The following is an 18,283-nucleotide window of genomic DNA, read 5'->3' on the forward strand; positions in this document are numbered from 1 at the left end:
CTGTTCCTCTGAGTTTTTCCTTTACAAGAATACTGTATAAATAGAATCACGTAGTATGCAACCTCTTGTTTCTGGCTTCTGTCGCTTAGCATAATGCATCTGAGGTTCAACTACACTGTTACATATATTGTTTCTTTTTTATTGCTCATAAGTGTTTTGTTGGATGGATGTACCATAATTGTATATGGAACAGTCCCCAGTTGAGGGACATTTCAGTTTTTCCCCAGTTTTTGGTGGTTATGAATAAAGTGACTCATGTAAAATTTTTGGTTCGAACTTAAGTTTTCATTTCACTTGGGTCAACACTTAGAAGTGGGCTTGCTGGGTCAGGTCGTTAAGTGTGCATTTACCTTTGTAGGAAACTGTCAAACTGGTTTCCAAAGTGGCTGCAATTTTAATTCACACTAGCAATGTGTGAGAGTTATGATTAGGTCATATTCTTGAAAGCACTTAGCATTGTCAAAAAAAAAAAATCCCGATTTTAGCCGTTCTAAGAGTTGTGTAGTGTGGTATCTCATTGAAATTTGAATTTGCATTTCTCTAATGATAATAGTGTTGGGCATCTTTATGTACTTGTGTGATACTTGAATATATTCGTCTTTGACAAAGCAGCTGTCCAAATCTTTTATAGATTTTTTAAAAAATTGGGTTGCTTATTTTCTTACTATTGAGTTTGAAAGTTCTTTATATATTTTGGGTATGAATCCTTTATCACACATCATGTGGTTTGCAAATATTTTCCCAGTCTGTCTTTTCTTTTCAGTTTTAGGGACTTCTGAAGAGCAGAATTCCTTAATTTTGATGTTATCCAATTTATCACTTTTCTTTTATATGTGGTACTTTTGGTCTTGCATGTAAGAAATCTTTACCTAAACTTCAGGTCAACAAGGGTTTGTTTCCCCGTATGTTTTCTTCTAGAAGTTTTATCATTTCATGTTTTATATTTAGGTCTTCAAGTTAATTTTTGCATAAGATGCAAAGTATGGGTTGACATTTATGTTTTCCATGTGGATATCCAATTATTTCGGTATCATTTGTTGAAAAGAATATTCTTCCTTTATTGAACTGCCTTTGCACCTTCATTGAAAGTCGCTTGACATGTGGGACTATTTTTGGACCCTCTAGTCTGTTTCATTGATCTATACATCTATATTTTCTCCAATACACACTTTTTTTTTCTTTTTCGGCTGTACTGTGCAGCATGCGGATCTTAGTTCCCCAACATGTGCCCCCTGCATTGGGAGTGTGGAGTCTTTTTTTTTTTAAAGGTTTTTGTTTTTGTTTTTGGCTGCGTTGGGTCTTCCTTGCTGTGCAGGGGCTTTCTCTAGTTGCTGAGAGCAGGGGCTACTCTTTGTAGTGGTGCACGTGCTTCTCATCGCGGTGGCTTCTCTTGTTGGGGAGCACAGGCTCCAGGTGCGCCAGCTTCAGTAGTTGCGGTGCACAGGCTTAGCTGCTCAGCGGCATGTGGGATCTTCCTGAACCAGCGATCGAACCCGTGTCCCCTGCATTGGCAGGAGGATTCTTAACCACTGAGCCGCGCCACAGGGAAGTCTGAGTGAGGAGTCTTAACCACTGTACCAGCAGGGAAGTTCTAATACACACTTGTCATGACTGTTGAAAGTATAGTCAGTCTAGAACTCAGGTGGTATGAGTCCTTCAGATTTGTTCTTTATCAAAATTGTTTTGGGTATTCTAGTTAATTTTCCATACAGATTTTAGTATTAGCTTGTCAATTTTCGCAAAAATTGTTGATTGGAATGAATTGAATCTATTAATCAATTTTGAGAGAACTGATATTTTAACAATATTGAGTTGTTCAATCCATGAACATATCTATCCATTTATTTAGATCTTCTTTGATTTATGTTTTTCATAGTTTTAAACATATGGATGTTGCATGCATTTTGTAAGATTTATACCTAAGTATTTCTTTAAAAAATATTATTGTAAATGCTATTTTTCAGTTTCCAGTTGCTTGCTGATTCTAGTGCTTACATGATTTTTTTTGTTTTATGTCTCAAATCCTGAGACCTTGCTAAACTCACTTTTTAGTGCTGGTAGCTTTTTGAAAAATTCTTTGGGATATTCTGTGTAGACCATCGTGTTATCTGTGAATAGAGGCAGTTTTATTTCTTCCTTTCCAATGTTTGCCCTTTATTTCTTTTTCTTCCCTTATTGCACTGACTAGGACCTCCAGTACAACACTGAGTAGGAGTTAGAATGGGCATCTTTACCTTGTTCCCAATCATAGGGGGAAATCATTTAGTCTTTTACTATTAAGCATAATATTCGCTGAAGATTCTTTTCTTCTGAGCCACGCAGCTTGCAGGATCTTAGTTCCCTGACCAGGGATTGAGCCTGCGTCCTTGGCAGTGAAAGTAGGGAGTCCTAACCACTGGACCACCAGGGAATTCCCTTAAGATTTTTTTAGATGTCATTTATCATATTGAGGAAGTTCCTTTTTTTTTTTTTTTTTTTTTTTTTGCGGTACGCGAGCCTCGCACTGCTGTGGCCTCTCCCGTCGCGGAGCACAGGCTCCGGACGCGCAGGCTCAGCGGCCATAGCTCACGGGACCAGCCGCTCCGCGGCATGTGGGATCCTTCCAGACCAGGGCACGAACCCGTGTCCCCTGCATCAGGAGGCGGACTCTCAACCACTGCGCCACCAGGGAAGCCCGAGGAAGTTCCTTTTTATTTCTAGCTTCTGAGAGTTGTTTTTTTTTTTTTTTCACAAATGGGGGTTGAATTTTCTAAAAGGGCTTTCTGCTTCTCTTGAGATAATCACAGTTTTTCCTTTTTAACCTACTGATATGGTTAATTACATATAAAATTTTTGAATGTTGAACCAGCCTTTCATTCCCAGAATAAACCCCAATTGATCATGAAGTAGTGTATTTTTAATATATTGCTGAAATCTATTTGCTAATATTTGGTTAATGATTTTTGCATTTATATTTTTTCTTCTTATATATTATGGAAGAATTTATATAGAATTGGTATAATTTGTTTCTTAAATGTTAGGTAGAATTCTCCAAAAAAGCCATGTATGCCTGGGGTTTTTTTTTGTTTTTTTTTTTTTAATGGTTCTAAAATACAATTCAATTTACTTAATATTTGTAGGATTATTCAGGTGATCTGTTTCCTCTTTGGCAGTTTGTATTTTTTAAGAATTTTATCCATTTCATATAAGTTGTTGAATCTATGGCCATAGAATTTTTCATAACATGCCCTTATTATCTCTTGAATGTCTGTGGATCTGTAATATTCTCCCTTTCACACTTGACATTTGTAATTTGTGTCTTCTCTTTTTTCTTGGTAGGTCTGTCTAGAGGGCTTATCAATTTTATTATCTTTTTAAAAAAAGAAACAGCTTTTGGTTTTATTGATTTTTTTCTCTATTTTTAATTTTGTTTTAATGAAACTTAATTTCATTTAAGTTTAAATGATATCTGTTCTTCATTATGTCCTGTCTTCTGCTTGATTTAGATTTAATTTGCTTTTTCTAGTTTCTTAAGGTAGAAGCTTAAATGACTGATTTGAGATCTTCCTTCTGTTTTAATATAAACACTGAGTGCTAAAAATTTTCCTCTAAATATTACCACTTCATGGCATCCCACAAATTTCAATGTGTTGCATTTTCATTTTCATACAATTCAAAATATTTTCTAATTTTTATTGTAATTTCCTCTTTTATCATGGGTTATTTAGAAATGCTTAATTTCCAAATATTTTGCAGATATATTTTTATTATTAATTTCTACTTTAAATCTGGTATGGAATCTTATAAACTACCTATTCTTTTAAATTTGTCAAGGTTTGCTTTATGTCCCTAAATATGGTCTATTTGGTGAACGTTCCAGCTGCATTTGAAAAGTGTATTCTGCTGTTGTTAGCTAGAGTGTGGCATTAATGTCAATTAGGTAAAGATGCTTAGCAATGTTGTTCAGGACTATTCGATCTTTACTTTCTGCCGACTCATTCTATCAAGTGCTGAAAGAAGAATGGTGAAATCTGTCTGTAATGGTGGATTTGCCTATTTATCTTTTTAGATCTATCAATGCTACTGTTTTTGCTTTAGCCAGTTATCTTTTTTTTATTTTTTTTTCCTTTGGCTGCACCGCGTGCTTGTGGGATCTTAGCTACCCGACCAGGTATTGAACCCAGGCCCTTGGCATTGAGAGTGCATAGTCCTAATCACTGGACTGCCAGGGAATTCCCCTTTAGCCAGTTGTCTTTTGGAGCATTTATAAATAATAAAAAATGAGTTTTATAATTACCTCCATTTATGCCATATCTAGTGTTCTTTATTCATTGTATAGATACAATTTTCTCACTGGAATCACATCCCTTCTACCAGAAGAACTTCCTTTAACATTTCTTGTAATACAGGTCTGCTGGCAATAAATACTTTGTTTTGTGTTTGTTTGAAGAAGTATTTATTTCTCTTTCAATTTTGAAAATGTTTCCAGTGGATATAGAATTCTAGGTTGACAAGATTTTCATTTTAGAACTTTAAAGATGCCATTCCACTGTCTTATGACTTTTACAGTTTCTGATGAGAAGTTTGCCATATTCTTTTCTTTGTTCCTCTGTATTTATTGTGTCATGTTTGACTTTGGTTTCAGCAGTGTAAATGTGATATATCTAAGTGTGTGGGATTTTTTTTTTTTTTTGTATTTATCTTGCTTACCATTTTCTAAGCTTCTTGAATTTGTGGTTTTGGATCTGTCACTATGTTAGATAATAGAAAATATATATTGGTCTCTGCCCCGCTTCCTGACAGATAGATCCTGAAACCCTTGTAATTTTCTAAGTGATAAGAGAACTAGGAGCATCTGTTATTCTAATATTTGGTCTCTGACCCATATCTGATACAGGGCTCTTAAAACCCTTGTAAATTCCTGGTGATAAGAGCCCCAGGAGGATCTTTTGTTCTAATGAGTTCACTCTGGGTGAGCTCCTGAATGGCTCCAGATGGGGGCTGGTCACCAGAAAGACCAAGACATGTTTAGAAGCTTGGAATCTTCAGCTCCACCTCCCTCCTCCAGAGGGGAGAGGGGCTGGAAATGGAGCTAATAATTGATCATGCCTCTGTGATGAAACCTTTAAAACATCCCAATAGTATGGGGTTAGGGGAGCTTCCAGGTTGGTGAACATATCCACATACAGGAGGGTGACACACTCCCAACTCCACACGGACAGAAGCTCCTGTGCTTGGGACCTTGCCAGACCTCATGCCCTATGTTATCTCTTCATCTGGCTCTTCATCTGTATTCTTTACTACATCCTTTAATACACCGATAAACATAAGTGTGTCCTTCAGTTCTGTAAGCTGCTCTAGCAAATAATTGAATCTAAGGGGGAAAATGTCATGGGAACCTCTGATTTGTCTAAGTCAGACAGAAGTTGTGGATAATCTGGGGATCTACTACTTGTGATTGGTGTCTGAAAGGTGCATCAGTCTTGTGGGACTGAGCCCTTAACCTGTGGGATCTGATACTATCTCCAGGTAGATACTTTCAGAATTGAGTTAAATTGTAGGACACCTAGATGATGTCACAGAGAATTGTTTGGTTGGGGGAAATCCCCCACACATTTGGTGACCAGAAGTGAAGCGTTCTGTGCGAATAATAAAGGAAACACACAGGAGGAAGAACTGAGGGTTTTTCCCTACTCAGGAGAAGGAAAAACTGGAGGTTTTTTTTCTCCAATACAAATTAATTTTGGAGAATTCTTAGCTGGTGTCCCTTCAAATATTTCTCCAGTCCCATTCTCTCTCTCTTCTCTTTCTGAGATTCCAATTAGACATATGTTAGATTATAATGCTGCCTTACAGCTTTTGGATATTCTGTTCTGTTGGTCCCACCACACCCCACTTTTTGTGTTCTTTGCTTTTTTGTGTGCATAATTTCTTTTGATCTATACTTAGTTTCACTGATTCTTTCCTTGGCTGTGTTGATTCTATTGACGAGGCCATCAAAGTCATTCTTGATTTGTTACCATGTTTTTCATTTTCTACCACTTGCATTTTATTTTTTCCTACAGTTACTATCTCTCTGTTGAAATTATCCATCTGATCACACATTGTCCATTTTTCCTTTCCAGCTTTTAATACATTAATCATAGTAATTAAAAATTCTCTGATAGTTGCAACTGTGTGTCATCTTTAAGTCCATTTTTGTTGATTGCTTTGTCTCTTGACAGTGTGATTTTTTTTTCCTTGCTCCTTTGTATGCCTCATAGTTTTTTCTTGAAAGACATTTTGTGTAAGACAATAGAGACAAAAGTATATACTCTTTTTTTTTTTTTTTTCAGAATACTGAGCAGAGTTCCCTGTGCTATACTGTAGGTCTTTGTTGGTTATCTATTTTATTTATTTATTTATTTTGAAGATGTTGGGGATAGGAGTTTAGTAATTTATTTATTTATTTTTGCTGTGTTGGGTCTTCGTTTCTGTGCGAGGGCTTTCTCTAGTTGTGGCAAGCGGGGGCCGCTCTTCATCGCGGTGCACGGGCCTCTGACTATCACGGCCTCTCTTGTTGCGGAGCACAGGCTCCAGACGCGCAGGCTCAGTAGTTGTGGCTCACGGGCCTAGTTGCTCCGCGGCATGTGGGATCCTCCCAGACCAGGGCTCGAACCCATGTCCCCTGCATTGGCAGGCAGATTCTCAACCACTGCACCACCAGGGAAGCCCAAAAGTATATACTTTTTATGCCTGGAAATTGACACATTTTTTCTTTTGCTAGGCCTTTAGTCTGGAGGTTGAGTCAATCTAGTCAGAAGTTGAGCTGGATTTGGATTTTATTGTTGCTACGGTTATCCTCTGTACACCACAGATTCTCAAATTTCTCTGGTGTGGATCTGGTGTGAATCATGAGGGTGGATCCTGGTTTGCCAGTGAATTTTTCTCAATAGTTGCTACATGCTCATCTTTAAGTCCTTCTTTATGCTTAGTGTTAGTTACAGTCTCTTTCCATGCTCTTGCACCTCTGATTGCAGTAGACTGCTTTTACTTGTCATTGACTGCATTTTACCCTGGTGGTAAGAAGGGCAGGGCATTCTCTGCTGTCCTAATTCAGCCTCATCAGCACGCAGTATGTCCTTGGATATCAGAGTGGGACCTTCTCAATGATCCTTCCCTGCCCCCAGTGACACGGTATCTCTAATGGTCTGGACCCACAATGTATTTCCTGCCCCTCTCCCAGGATTAGAAGTTTTATTTCTATTTCCTTCCCCCAGTTGCAGTGGGTCTTCATTTATGCCCTAAAGTTGATAGAGTTTGCTGTTCTTCCTCCGGAAGCTTAAGCCTTATATTTTTTAGGGAAGATGGGGGAGAAGGATCTGGGGGGCCTTTGTGCTTTTCCTGTATCTGCTGCTCTTCTCTTCTAGGCCTGCATCAAGAGGATGGCTTTCTCAGAACGCTCATCCTGCCCCACCCTCACCCCCAAATCTTTCTTTTAAGTACTGATGAGGTCTGTGGAGAAGAGCCTGAAAGTGATGGCAGATTTCTCTTGTGCTCCCAATGGTTCTATTCTCAAGCTAGCCCACACCAGCCTTTAGCAATTTGTTAGAACTTTTAGATAATTTTTTATTGTTGTTGTTGCCAGATTATATAGCATTTGGTGCTACCCACCTCAGGTAAGCCAGTGCTTATGCCATGTCTCTCCTTTGATGCATTTGTGTTTCTTTAGATTTTGGGTTACCCTGCAATGTCAGCCCTCAGATTAATTTGTGAATTTAAAGATTTTCTGGCTTTTTAATTCATTGTAATGATGGGAGAAATGCTTTTTCCAGTTTTCTAGATCCTAAGTGGAAGTCCGATTCCCTAATTTTTAAAAATTGAGATATAATTGACTTATAACATTGTATTAGTTTTAAGTGTACAACATAATGATTTGATATCTGTATATATTGTGAAATGATTACCACTATAAGTTTAGTACTTAGTTTTTAGTTTTGAGTATTACCTTTTTTTTTTTTTTTTCGGTATGCGGGCCTCTCACTGTTGTGGCCTCTCCCGTTGTGGAGCACAGGCTCCAGACGTGCAGGCTCAGCGACCATGGCTCACGGGTCTAGCCGCTCCGTGGCATCTGGGATCCTCCCGGACCGGGGCACGAACCCGTGTCCCCTGCATCGGCAGGCGGACTCTCAACCACTGCGCCACCAGGGAAGCCCTGAGTATTACCTTTTTTAAATTGACATTTCAAGTGACACAATCACAAAGTTATAAGAGAAATAATAGAACCTGTGTATACTTCATCCAGTGTACTTTACGCTTTCTAATTGTATCATATATGTGGCTTTGTGTACCCGCCACCAAAATCAAGAATACGGAACAGTTCCATTTCCACAAGTATCCCTCATGTTGCCCTGTAATAACCATACTTACACCTCATTCCTAACCTTTGGTGACTGCTAATCTGTCCTCTGTTTCCAAAATTTTGTCATTTCAAAAATGTTATATAAGTGAAATCATATAGTATATGATCTTTGGGGATTTTTTCCTACTCAGCATAATAATTTCCTATAAATTCAAGTTATTGTATATATCAATAGTTCATTCCTCTTTACTGCTGAGTGGTATTCCACAGTATGTATATATTACAAATTGTTTAACCATTTACCTATTATATGACATCTGGATGTTTTCCAGTTTTTGACTATTATGAAAAACGCTGCTAGGAACATTTGTGTACACATTTTTGTGTGATCATAAGTTATCATTTATCTTAGATAAATGCCCAAGAGTACAATTGCTGTGTCACATGGCTTTGCATGTTTTGTTTGTAAGAAACTGCAAACTGGTTTCTAAAGTGGCTCTACCGTTATATTCCCACCAGCAATATATGAGTGACCCAGTTTTTCTCCATCCTTGCCAGCGTTTTATGTTGTCATTATTTTTTTATTTTGACCTTTCTGATAGATGTACAGTGATATCTCATTGCAGTTCAAATTTACATGTCACTGATGGCTAATGATGGTGAACATGCTTTCATGTGTATATGCCATAGGTATATTCTCTTTGAGGAAATTTTGTTCATGTCTTTTGCCCATTTCTTAATTTTTTTACAATTGTTTTGAGAGTTCTTTATTGTATATGATATTTCTTTGTCAGGTATGTGGTTTGCAAATACTTGTTCCTAATCTGTAGTTTATCTTTTCATAAAACAAAAGTTTTAATTTGAAGAGATCCAATTTATCAATTTCTCATTTATGGATCATGCTTTTGGTATCAAGTCTAAAATCTTTTTGCTTAACACACAGAGCCTAAAGATTTTTCTTGTTTTTTTTCCTAAAATTTTATGGTTTTACATTTAAGTCCAAGATGCGTTTTTGAGTTAATTTTTGCATAAGATGTGAGACCTAGGTTGAGATTGTTTGGTTTTTTTTTGGCTATGGATATCCAGTTGCCCCAGTACCATTTGTTGTAAAGCCTATCCTTCCAGGACTTCCCGGTTGGCGCAGTGGTTAAGAATCTGCCTGCCAATGCAGGGCACACGGGTTCAATCTCTGGTCCGGGAAGATCCCACATGCCACGGAGCAACTAAGCCCGTGCACCACAACTACTGAGCCTGTGCTCTAGAGCCCACGAGCCACAACTACTGAGCCCATGTGCCACAACTACTGAAGCCCGTGCGCCTAGAGCCTGTGCTCCACAAGAGAAGCCACCACAATGAGAAGCACACACACCACAACAAACAGTAGCCCCCGCTCGCCGCAACTAGAGAAAGCCCTTGCACAGCAACGAAGACCCAACACAGTCAAAAATAAACTAAAAAAACCCCACAAAGACTATCCTTCCATCCTTCCTCCACTGAATTGCACTTTTGTCAAAAATCAATTGAGCATATTTTTATGGTTCTACTTCTGGGTTCCCTATTCTGTTCTAGTCCACTGATCTCTGGGTCTACCGCTTCACTAATACATTTCTTGATTACTGTAGTTTTTTAAAATATTTATTTTATTTTGGCTGTACAGGGACTTAGTTGTGGCACGCAGGATCTTTGTTGCTGCATGTGGGTTTCTTAGTTGCAGCATGCGGACTCTTAGCTGCAGCATGCATACGGAATCTAGTTCCCCCACCAGGGATCGAACCTGGGCCCCCTGCATCGGGAGCTCGGAGTCTCACCCACTGGACCACCAGGGAAGTCCCCACTATAGCTTTTTAGTAAGCCTTAATGTCACACAGAATGATTCCTCATGCTATTCTTTTTTGTCAATATTATTTAATTATTCTAGTGCTTTTCCCATTCCACATACATTTTAGAATAAGCTTGTTTAGGTCTATGAAAAACTGCTGGGGTTTTGATAGGATGTGATTTTGAGGAGAACTGACATCTTTACTATGTTGTCTTCCAATTAATGAACACAGTATGTTTCTTCATTTATTTAGGTCTTTCTATTTTGATTTGTTCCATAAGCATTTTGTACTTTTCAGTATACAGATCCTGTACACGTTTTGTTAAGTGTATACCTAAATATTCCATATTCTTTCGAGTGATTATAAACGTTACTGTTTTTGTTTTCACATGCTCATTAGCCTGCAGAGAACAGATTTTTGTATGTTGATTTTGTATCCTGTGACCCTACTTAAATCACTGATTAGCTGTAGTTTTTTTTAGATTTCTTGGATTTTCTGTGTAGAAAATCATGTGCAAAAATTCAGCAGCTGTTCCTTAAAGCAAGATTAATTTAGAAACTGTTTAAACATTATAGTTACCCCCCAAAAATAGCCTATGGTGAAATCCTGCAGCCATTTACTTTAAAATTGGAAATATAAATGACTCCTATTGCTTCTATTATTTAACATTTTGGGAAATTATAGCTAAAGAAATAAAAAAACACCAAAAAGTTTTATTCATTTCCAATTTGTATAACTTGGGTTTTTTTTTTGCATAACTCAACTAAATCACACTTGGAGTAGAATTCTTTTCATACATTATGGGATTTGGTCTGCTAGTATTTTGTTGAAGATTGTTGTGTCTAAGTTCATTAGAGGTAATGGTCTGCAGCTTTTTTGTTTTGTTTTTTTTGGTACTGTCTTTGATTGTAGTATCAGGGTATTACTGGCCTTATGAGTTGGGAAGTATTCCCTGTTCCTGTTGATAAAATTTGTCCTGTTGACAAAAATTACAGAATAGGCCAATTTCTGGAAGAGGCATTTTCTAGAATAGATTTTTTTCTTGCAAGAGATTGTTTTACACTGGTATTAATCCTTCTTTAAATGTTTGGTATAATTTTTCAGTGAAATCATATGGGCTTGGAGATTTTTTTCAGAAGCCATTAAATTATGAATTAAAAAATTTTAATGGTACAGGGCTATTTAGATTATTTCACATTGATTGAGTTTTGATGGTTTATGTTTTTTGAGGAATTGGTCCATTTCTTCAAATTTATGAATGTAAAGTTATTTGTAGTATTTCCCTTTTATCTTTTTTTTTTTTTGCGGTACGCGGGCCTCTCACTGTTGTGGCCTCTCCCGTTGCGGAGCACAGGTTCCGGACACACAGGCTCAGCGGCCATGGCTCACAGGCCCAGCCGCTCCATGGCATGTGGGATCTTCCCGGACCGGGGAACGAACCCGTGTCCCCTGCATTGGCAGGCGGACTCTCAACCACTGCGCCACCAAGGAAGCCCCCCTTTTATCTTTTCAATGATTATAGGATCTGTAGTGATTTGTGTCTTTTTCTTTTTGTTATTCTTGCTAGAGGTGTATGTCTTTCTCTAACCAGTTTCATGGATGCCAAGCAGGCAGATTAATAAAGACTGGAGTTTTGCCAAGTGAGTTCAACAAAGAAAGGAACAATGGAGTTGAGAGTGTATGCAAGGGAGCGATTATAAATGATAATGTACTACAGACTCTGGATGAGGAGAGATGTGAGGGTGTGAGGGGAGAGGTACTGTGAAAAGGCACTAGGGTTAAAGGATCGTAGGTCCTAGTGAGGTCTAATGATTGCTGGAGTCAGGGCCTTTCCAGATTAAGCTAGAAAAAGACAGGAGTAAATAGTGAGAGACTAGGATGCTTGAAACTGAGATTAAGGAAGAGTTATAGTTGTTGGCAATGACAAAGGAGTTGCTAAAGTTGATTAGATATTAAGGTCATTAGCAGAGAAGTCAAGGGACTGAGAAGCATCAATTAGACAGTGACAGTGAAACAGAGACTAAAATCTCTGGGGAACGAGGAGGAGTGAACCAGGGATGCTAAATGACTATGGGTGGTATAGTCTGATGATCATGAAAAACTTAAAGCTGGGATATTTAGGGAAGGAGAGAATGGTCTGCAAGTAGCACTCCCAAGATAAGAAAACCATTAGTGGAAAAACAAGTACTAAATGACAGCCTGCAGGAGAGAGCCAGGGTTCAGTTAGAGCAGTGATTCTCAAACTTCAGTGTATATTAGAATCACCTGGAGGGTCAACTATAGGTTGCTGGACCCCAAACCAAGAGGTTTTGATTTAGTAAGTCTGAAGTCTGAGAATCTGCGTGTTCCCAGATGATGCTGATGCAGCTGGTCCATGGACCACACTTCCAGAACAACTCAAGAACGAAAAGGAAAAAAAAGGAAAAAGGTTGATTATATAGAGAATGTTGTTAACACAAGTAAACTCCGTGCAAGAAGTTAAGAGAAGCCAAACAATTTTGTACTAAAAAATAATGCGTAACATAGGAAGGATCAGTCATACATCAATAATTTCTCTGCAGAACTGCCTTCAATCAACCTACCAAAATTTTGTTGAGTATCTGCAATGTGCCAGGCCCCTTACAGACTGAGCAAAGGTTCAAGCGTGAAATTGGTTAAACTAAACACTGATCACCATAACATAGCTCTCTATAAGGACTGCTGCAAATGTTTACAGGAAAACCTCAAGTAAGCCATTTAATGTAAAAGGATATGTTAATGAAGCTGAACTTTCTTTTTAGATATAGACAAAGATCATTCATTGAGCAGTTTTATTAGTTATTGAAAGGCAGTTGTTGAAAGATTTAATGTGTATGTGACAGAACTAAATTCTTATTTACTATTTTTATTCTCTTCAAAATGGAAAATTTCCCACAGATCATAAAAGCATTACACAATCAATATTTAAATGAACCAGAAAATACTGAAAAGTCTACAGAAAATGGAAAAAAACCAAAAAGCAAAAAAAAAAAATCCTGTAATCCCATCACCTAGAGGTAACCACTACGCATTTCTGAAGTATCTAAGACTATATATATAAATAAACATTAGAATATATATCTATATGATCTTTTAGGAAAAACAATGCATGCTGTTTAGTATATGCATACTAATTTCTTGGTTAAAAATATAGTTTAATAGGTATAGGTATGATTTTCACTTTAATTCTGGCTATGTTTCATGAAGGTATCGTCACCATTTTAGCTACTAGTTAATCATGTTTTCAAAATGGTCAATAGTTTAAAGATATTTCAAAAAATTATCATATTGATTATAAAAATAAACGAAGCCAAGAAAACTTTCTTTTTCTACAATACACATACACTTTGAATTTTCACTTTAGATGATACTGGAATAGTGCCTGAATGTTACACTTCAAGAGATCAAAATTTTAAAATACATGAAGCTGATATACATGACTTATACATAATTCCAACTTGAGAATGATGAAACAAAACTATTTTACAGACTTAAATACTTAGTAAGTAAAACTTTAGATTTCCATTGCTATCACATATGCATATTAAGAAATGTATAAATTCTTATAAAAACTTGCATACATAATTAATATCTACTGCTATTTTGCCTCAAATTCAACATCTTTCAAACCGTAGGTAATATAAATTTTGAATATAGAACCAATAGAGAATCTTATGTAACCTGACACTCAAAGAAACCAAGTATGGTTTGTTAGAGGTTCTAAATATTTTTGAAGGCAGACAAATATTTGTTTTAAAAGTTAAAAACTCATGGTGATCATTTTGTAATGTACAGACGTATTGAATCACTATGTTGTACACCTGGAAATAACAGTGTTGTAGGTTAATTATACTTCAATTTTAAAAAATAAATAAAATACTGAAACATCTGCATTACAAAAGGGCCCATCACTCCATAAAATAAGGTTTGAACTCCATTAAATGACAACTCCCTCTAAAAAGCAAAATTAGAAACTCAACAAGAACTATATTTTTGATACCCTTGTATAGTCTTCATATTTTAAACAGGAAGACACCATCTCTTTAGGATTTTCATTGATTAGACAGGGCCTATAATATATAGTAGACTATTTGTAAAATGAATAACATTTGGGAATTTATTCAATTTTTAGGGATCCAGAACTATAAAATTTCCTGTAAATTATGTCATTAAAAAAATGAACATATAGCTATTAAAAAATGTTAAGTGAAAATTGTTTAATCATCTAAGAGCGGTCAAAATACAGTATAAGACTGGTATCTTGGTGTCTGAAAGCAATTATTTTACCATTTGCATTTTAATCTTTTGTATTATTCATTTAAGTTGATGGTTAATTAAAAAACCTAGTTTTAATCAAAGTTGTTTTCAAACATTGTCATAATGTCACTTTGAAGAGTCATATCAATGGTACCAGCCATCTGCAGAAAAGAAGAGAAAACGTAAATGTTACTTAAAAAGTTTATACCTTCATTATGTTACATCTATATGAAAAAATGATAATGCAACATTTGGAACATACAAAATGAATGCAATTTATTTAACATAATGAGTTTGTACATAACTTTTAATATCTGTTCAAATACTATCTGATTTTTGTTAAAATACTGTTCATATAATAAATAAAAATAAGTTTAAAACTTACAAGAACACGAAGAACAAGTTTAACCTATCTCTCCAATAAAGTTCTCAGTGTTAATATATAAACATGAACTGAGATTACGTGGTTTCATGTATCTCTCCAGCCAACACAGTGCTAGACACATAAAATTATTTTCTGAATGAACTAGTATCTTACCTATGTGAGAGAACTATACTATGTTTAAAGCCAAGGGCTTTCCATGATTTTGCCAATTACTGTGTAACCTAAGGCAAATGATCTAACCAAGTTTATTTTATATACAGATATTTATGAAGAGCAACCAGATTGCATGTATAACACTCAGTACAATGTTGTTTATTAAATGCTAAAAAGCTAAATAAAATAAGCTAAAGTATAGGAAAAGCTAATTAAGACAAAAGAAACAAATGTTTCTTACTATACTCTGAAGCCTTCTCTAAAAGTCCTTGTGATACAAGTTAGATAGTATTTGCCACATCTGAAATGATACCAACTAGGAAAGTTCAAAAAATGTTTTGTTTTTTTTTTTAAATCAGTGAAGAGTAGCAGCCCAGAGTAGTAGGTAAAAGCACCAGTTTGCAACCAGTTGGTTGACTTCCTGGATGGGAATCGGTGTTCTCTGGCTATGTGGAAGAAGACTTGGAATTATGACTTAGCTACCAAAAGGATATTAAGAAGCTATGTGTGACTCTTAAAAACTATGAAAATTTCTTTAAACATGCCTTAGAGACAAAAGGGTAAATTCTTAGATCTTAGCCCAGGCTATTTTCCTAATGCCAGCTCTTAGGATACCAAATATCTAGCCCAAATAGTTCCTTAAAAGTTCTATTTTAACCCTCCAATGAGAGTTGGATACACTGTCCTAGTTTAAATATCACTGATACTCCTAGAAGTATCCAAACATACTGCAAAATTCCAAAAATATGTAATGAAACTTGTTTTGTTTAAAAGTACTTTGGGCAATTTGGAGTCAAGATGGCAGAGTAGGAAGACACGGAGTTCACATCTCCCCACAACTAGGGCACATACCAGACACTGGTGGGGGACCTTGACACCCAAGGGGATGGGAGGAACCCCTGAGTGACCGGGTAGGACGTGGAGGGGAGCGAGTGGGGAGGAGTGGAGACTGGATGGGACTGGCGCTCCTGAGGGGTGGCTGGGAGAGGGGAGGGGTTCCCACGCCTGGAGGGACCCTCAGGAGTTTGGAGGATCAGACTGTACTACAAAGCTACAGTAATCAAGATAATATGGTACTGGCACAAAAACAGAAATATAGATCAATGGTACAGGATAGAAAGCAGAGATAAACCCATGCACATATGGTCACCGAATTTATGACAAAGCAGGCAAGAACATACAATGGAGAAAAGACAGCCTCTTCAATAAGTGGTGCTGGGAAAACTGGACAGCTACATGTAAAAGAATGAAATTAGAACACTCCCTAACACCATACACAAAAATAAACTCCAAATGGATTAAAGACCTAAATGTAAGACCGGACACTATAAAACTCTTAGAGGAAAACACAGGAAGAACACTCTTTGACATAAACCACAGCAAGATCTTTTTTGACCAACCTCCTAGAGTAATGAAAATAAAAGAACAAAAATAAACAAATGGGACCTAATTAAACTTAAAAGCTTTTGCACAGCAAAGGAAACCATAAACAAGATGAAAAGACAACACTCAGAATGGGAGAAAATATTTGCAAATGAAACAACAGACAAAGGATTAATCTCCAAAATACAGAAACAGCTCATGGACCTCAATATCAAAAAAACAAACAACCCAATCAAAAAATGGGCAGAAAACCTAAATAGATAACTCTCCAAGGAGGACATACAGATTGCCAAGGGGCACATGAAAGGATGCTCAACGTCACTAATTATTAGAGAAATGCAAATCAAAACTACAATGAGGTATCACCTCACGCCAGTCAGAATGGCCATCATCAAAAGATCTACAAACAATAAATGCTGGAGAGGGTGTGGAGAAAAGGGAACCCTCTTACACTGTTGATAGGAAAGTAAATTGATACAGTCACTGTGGAGAACAGTATGGAGTTTCCTTAAAAAACCAAAAATAGAACTACCATATGACACATCAATCCCACTACTGGGCATATACCCTGAGAAAACCATAATTCAAAAGGTTTTGACACATGTACCTCAATGTTCATTGCAGCACTATTTACAATAGCCAGGACATGGAAGCAACCTAAATGTCCAACGACAGATTAATGGATAAAGAAGATGTGGTACATATATACAATGGAATATTGGTCAGCTGTAAAAAAGAATGAAATTGGATCATTTGTAGAGATGTGGACGGACCTAGAGACTGTCGTACAGAATGAAGTAAGCCAGAAAGAGAAAAACAAATATTGTCTATTAATGCATATATGTGGAATCTAGAAAAATGGTACAGATGAACCTACTTGAGGACAGGAATAGAGACACAGACACAGCGACTGGATTTGTGGGCATGGGGCGGAGGGGGGGGGGAGGGGGTACTAACTGGGAGATTAGGATTGACATATATACACTACCATGCGTAAAATAGATAGCTAGTGGGAACCTGCTATAAAAGCACAGGAAGCTCAGCTCGGTGCTCTGTGACTTCCTAGATGGGTGGGATGGGGGTGGGGTGGGAGGGAGGTCCAAGAGGGAGGGGGTATAGGTATACATATAGCTCATTCACTTCATTGTACAGCAGAAACTAACAACATTGTAAAGCAACTGTACTCCAATAAAAAAAAATTTTTAAATAAAAAGTAAAAGTACTTTGGGAGCTCCCTGGTGGTCAGTGGTTAAGACTCTATGTTCCCAATGCAGGGGGCCCAGGTTCGATCCCTGGTCAGGGAACTAAGATCCCACATACTGCAACTAAGACTGCGAGCTGCAACTACTGAGCCCACATGCCACAACAAAGAGCCCGTGTGCCGCAACAAAGACCCAGTGCCGCAACGAAGACCCAGCACAGCCAAAAATGCATAAATGAATTAAAAAAATAAACTAACTTTAAAAAAATGAATAATTAAAAGTACTTTATTTTAGATTCTCTTCCATCTTGACTAAATCTGAACTAGTGGAATACTTATTGATATCTAACTGGTTATTGCCTATACCAATTAACCTTAGATACCATGATTTAAATATTAAGGCTCTCTGCAGCTGACACCATAACCTGGATATTCCTTTTTTCAGTGGTCCTAATATACACTTCAGCCATTCAAATTTAAGATAAAAAATTGGGTCAAAGGAACTGGCAATAAGCTCTGGTAGGGAGCTTATGCTAGATGTCAAGTTTTTGCAGCTGTTTACAATACGGATCTGTCACGTAGCAGCAGCATAAGAGTTTGGGTTGTCAAGAATGATAGTAGGTAGCTCCAAAGTCAGGTTTTCAAATGTCAAGCTGCTAGAGGTGGCATTTTTAGTCACATTTCAGTGGGTTCCAGAAAAATGCTTGGGGTTTAGAAGTTATATCAGGTTACCTAGTTGGGTTGTT

General features: G+C 37.1%; 2 protein-coding genes across 2 annotated transcripts in view; one reads left to right on the forward strand and one right to left on the reverse strand.

Moving 5' to 3' along the window:
• LOC101289037 (ferritin heavy chain-like) overlaps positions 1 to 18,283 on the forward strand; it is a 114,337-nt gene that overhangs the window by 963 nt on the left and 95,091 nt on the right. The gene's annotated exons all lie outside the window — the stretch shown is intronic.
• The window catches only part of BRDT (bromodomain testis associated), a 59,924-nt gene continuing 56,006 nt past the window's right edge, over positions 14,366 to 18,283 (reverse strand). Inside the window, exon 19 of the mRNA XM_049714183.1 lies at positions 14,366 to 14,576. Within this exon, the coding sequence (XP_049570140.1) occupies positions 14,508 to 14,576 (69 nt within the window). The 3' untranslated portion in view covers positions 14,366 to 14,507. The remainder of the gene's footprint in view (positions 14,577 to 18,283) is intronic.

Source organism: Orcinus orca, chromosome 1, assembly GCF_937001465.1.
Source record: "Orcinus orca chromosome 1, mOrcOrc1.1, whole genome shotgun sequence".
Taxonomy (NCBI): domain Eukaryota; kingdom Metazoa; phylum Chordata; class Mammalia; order Artiodactyla; family Delphinidae; genus Orcinus; species Orcinus orca.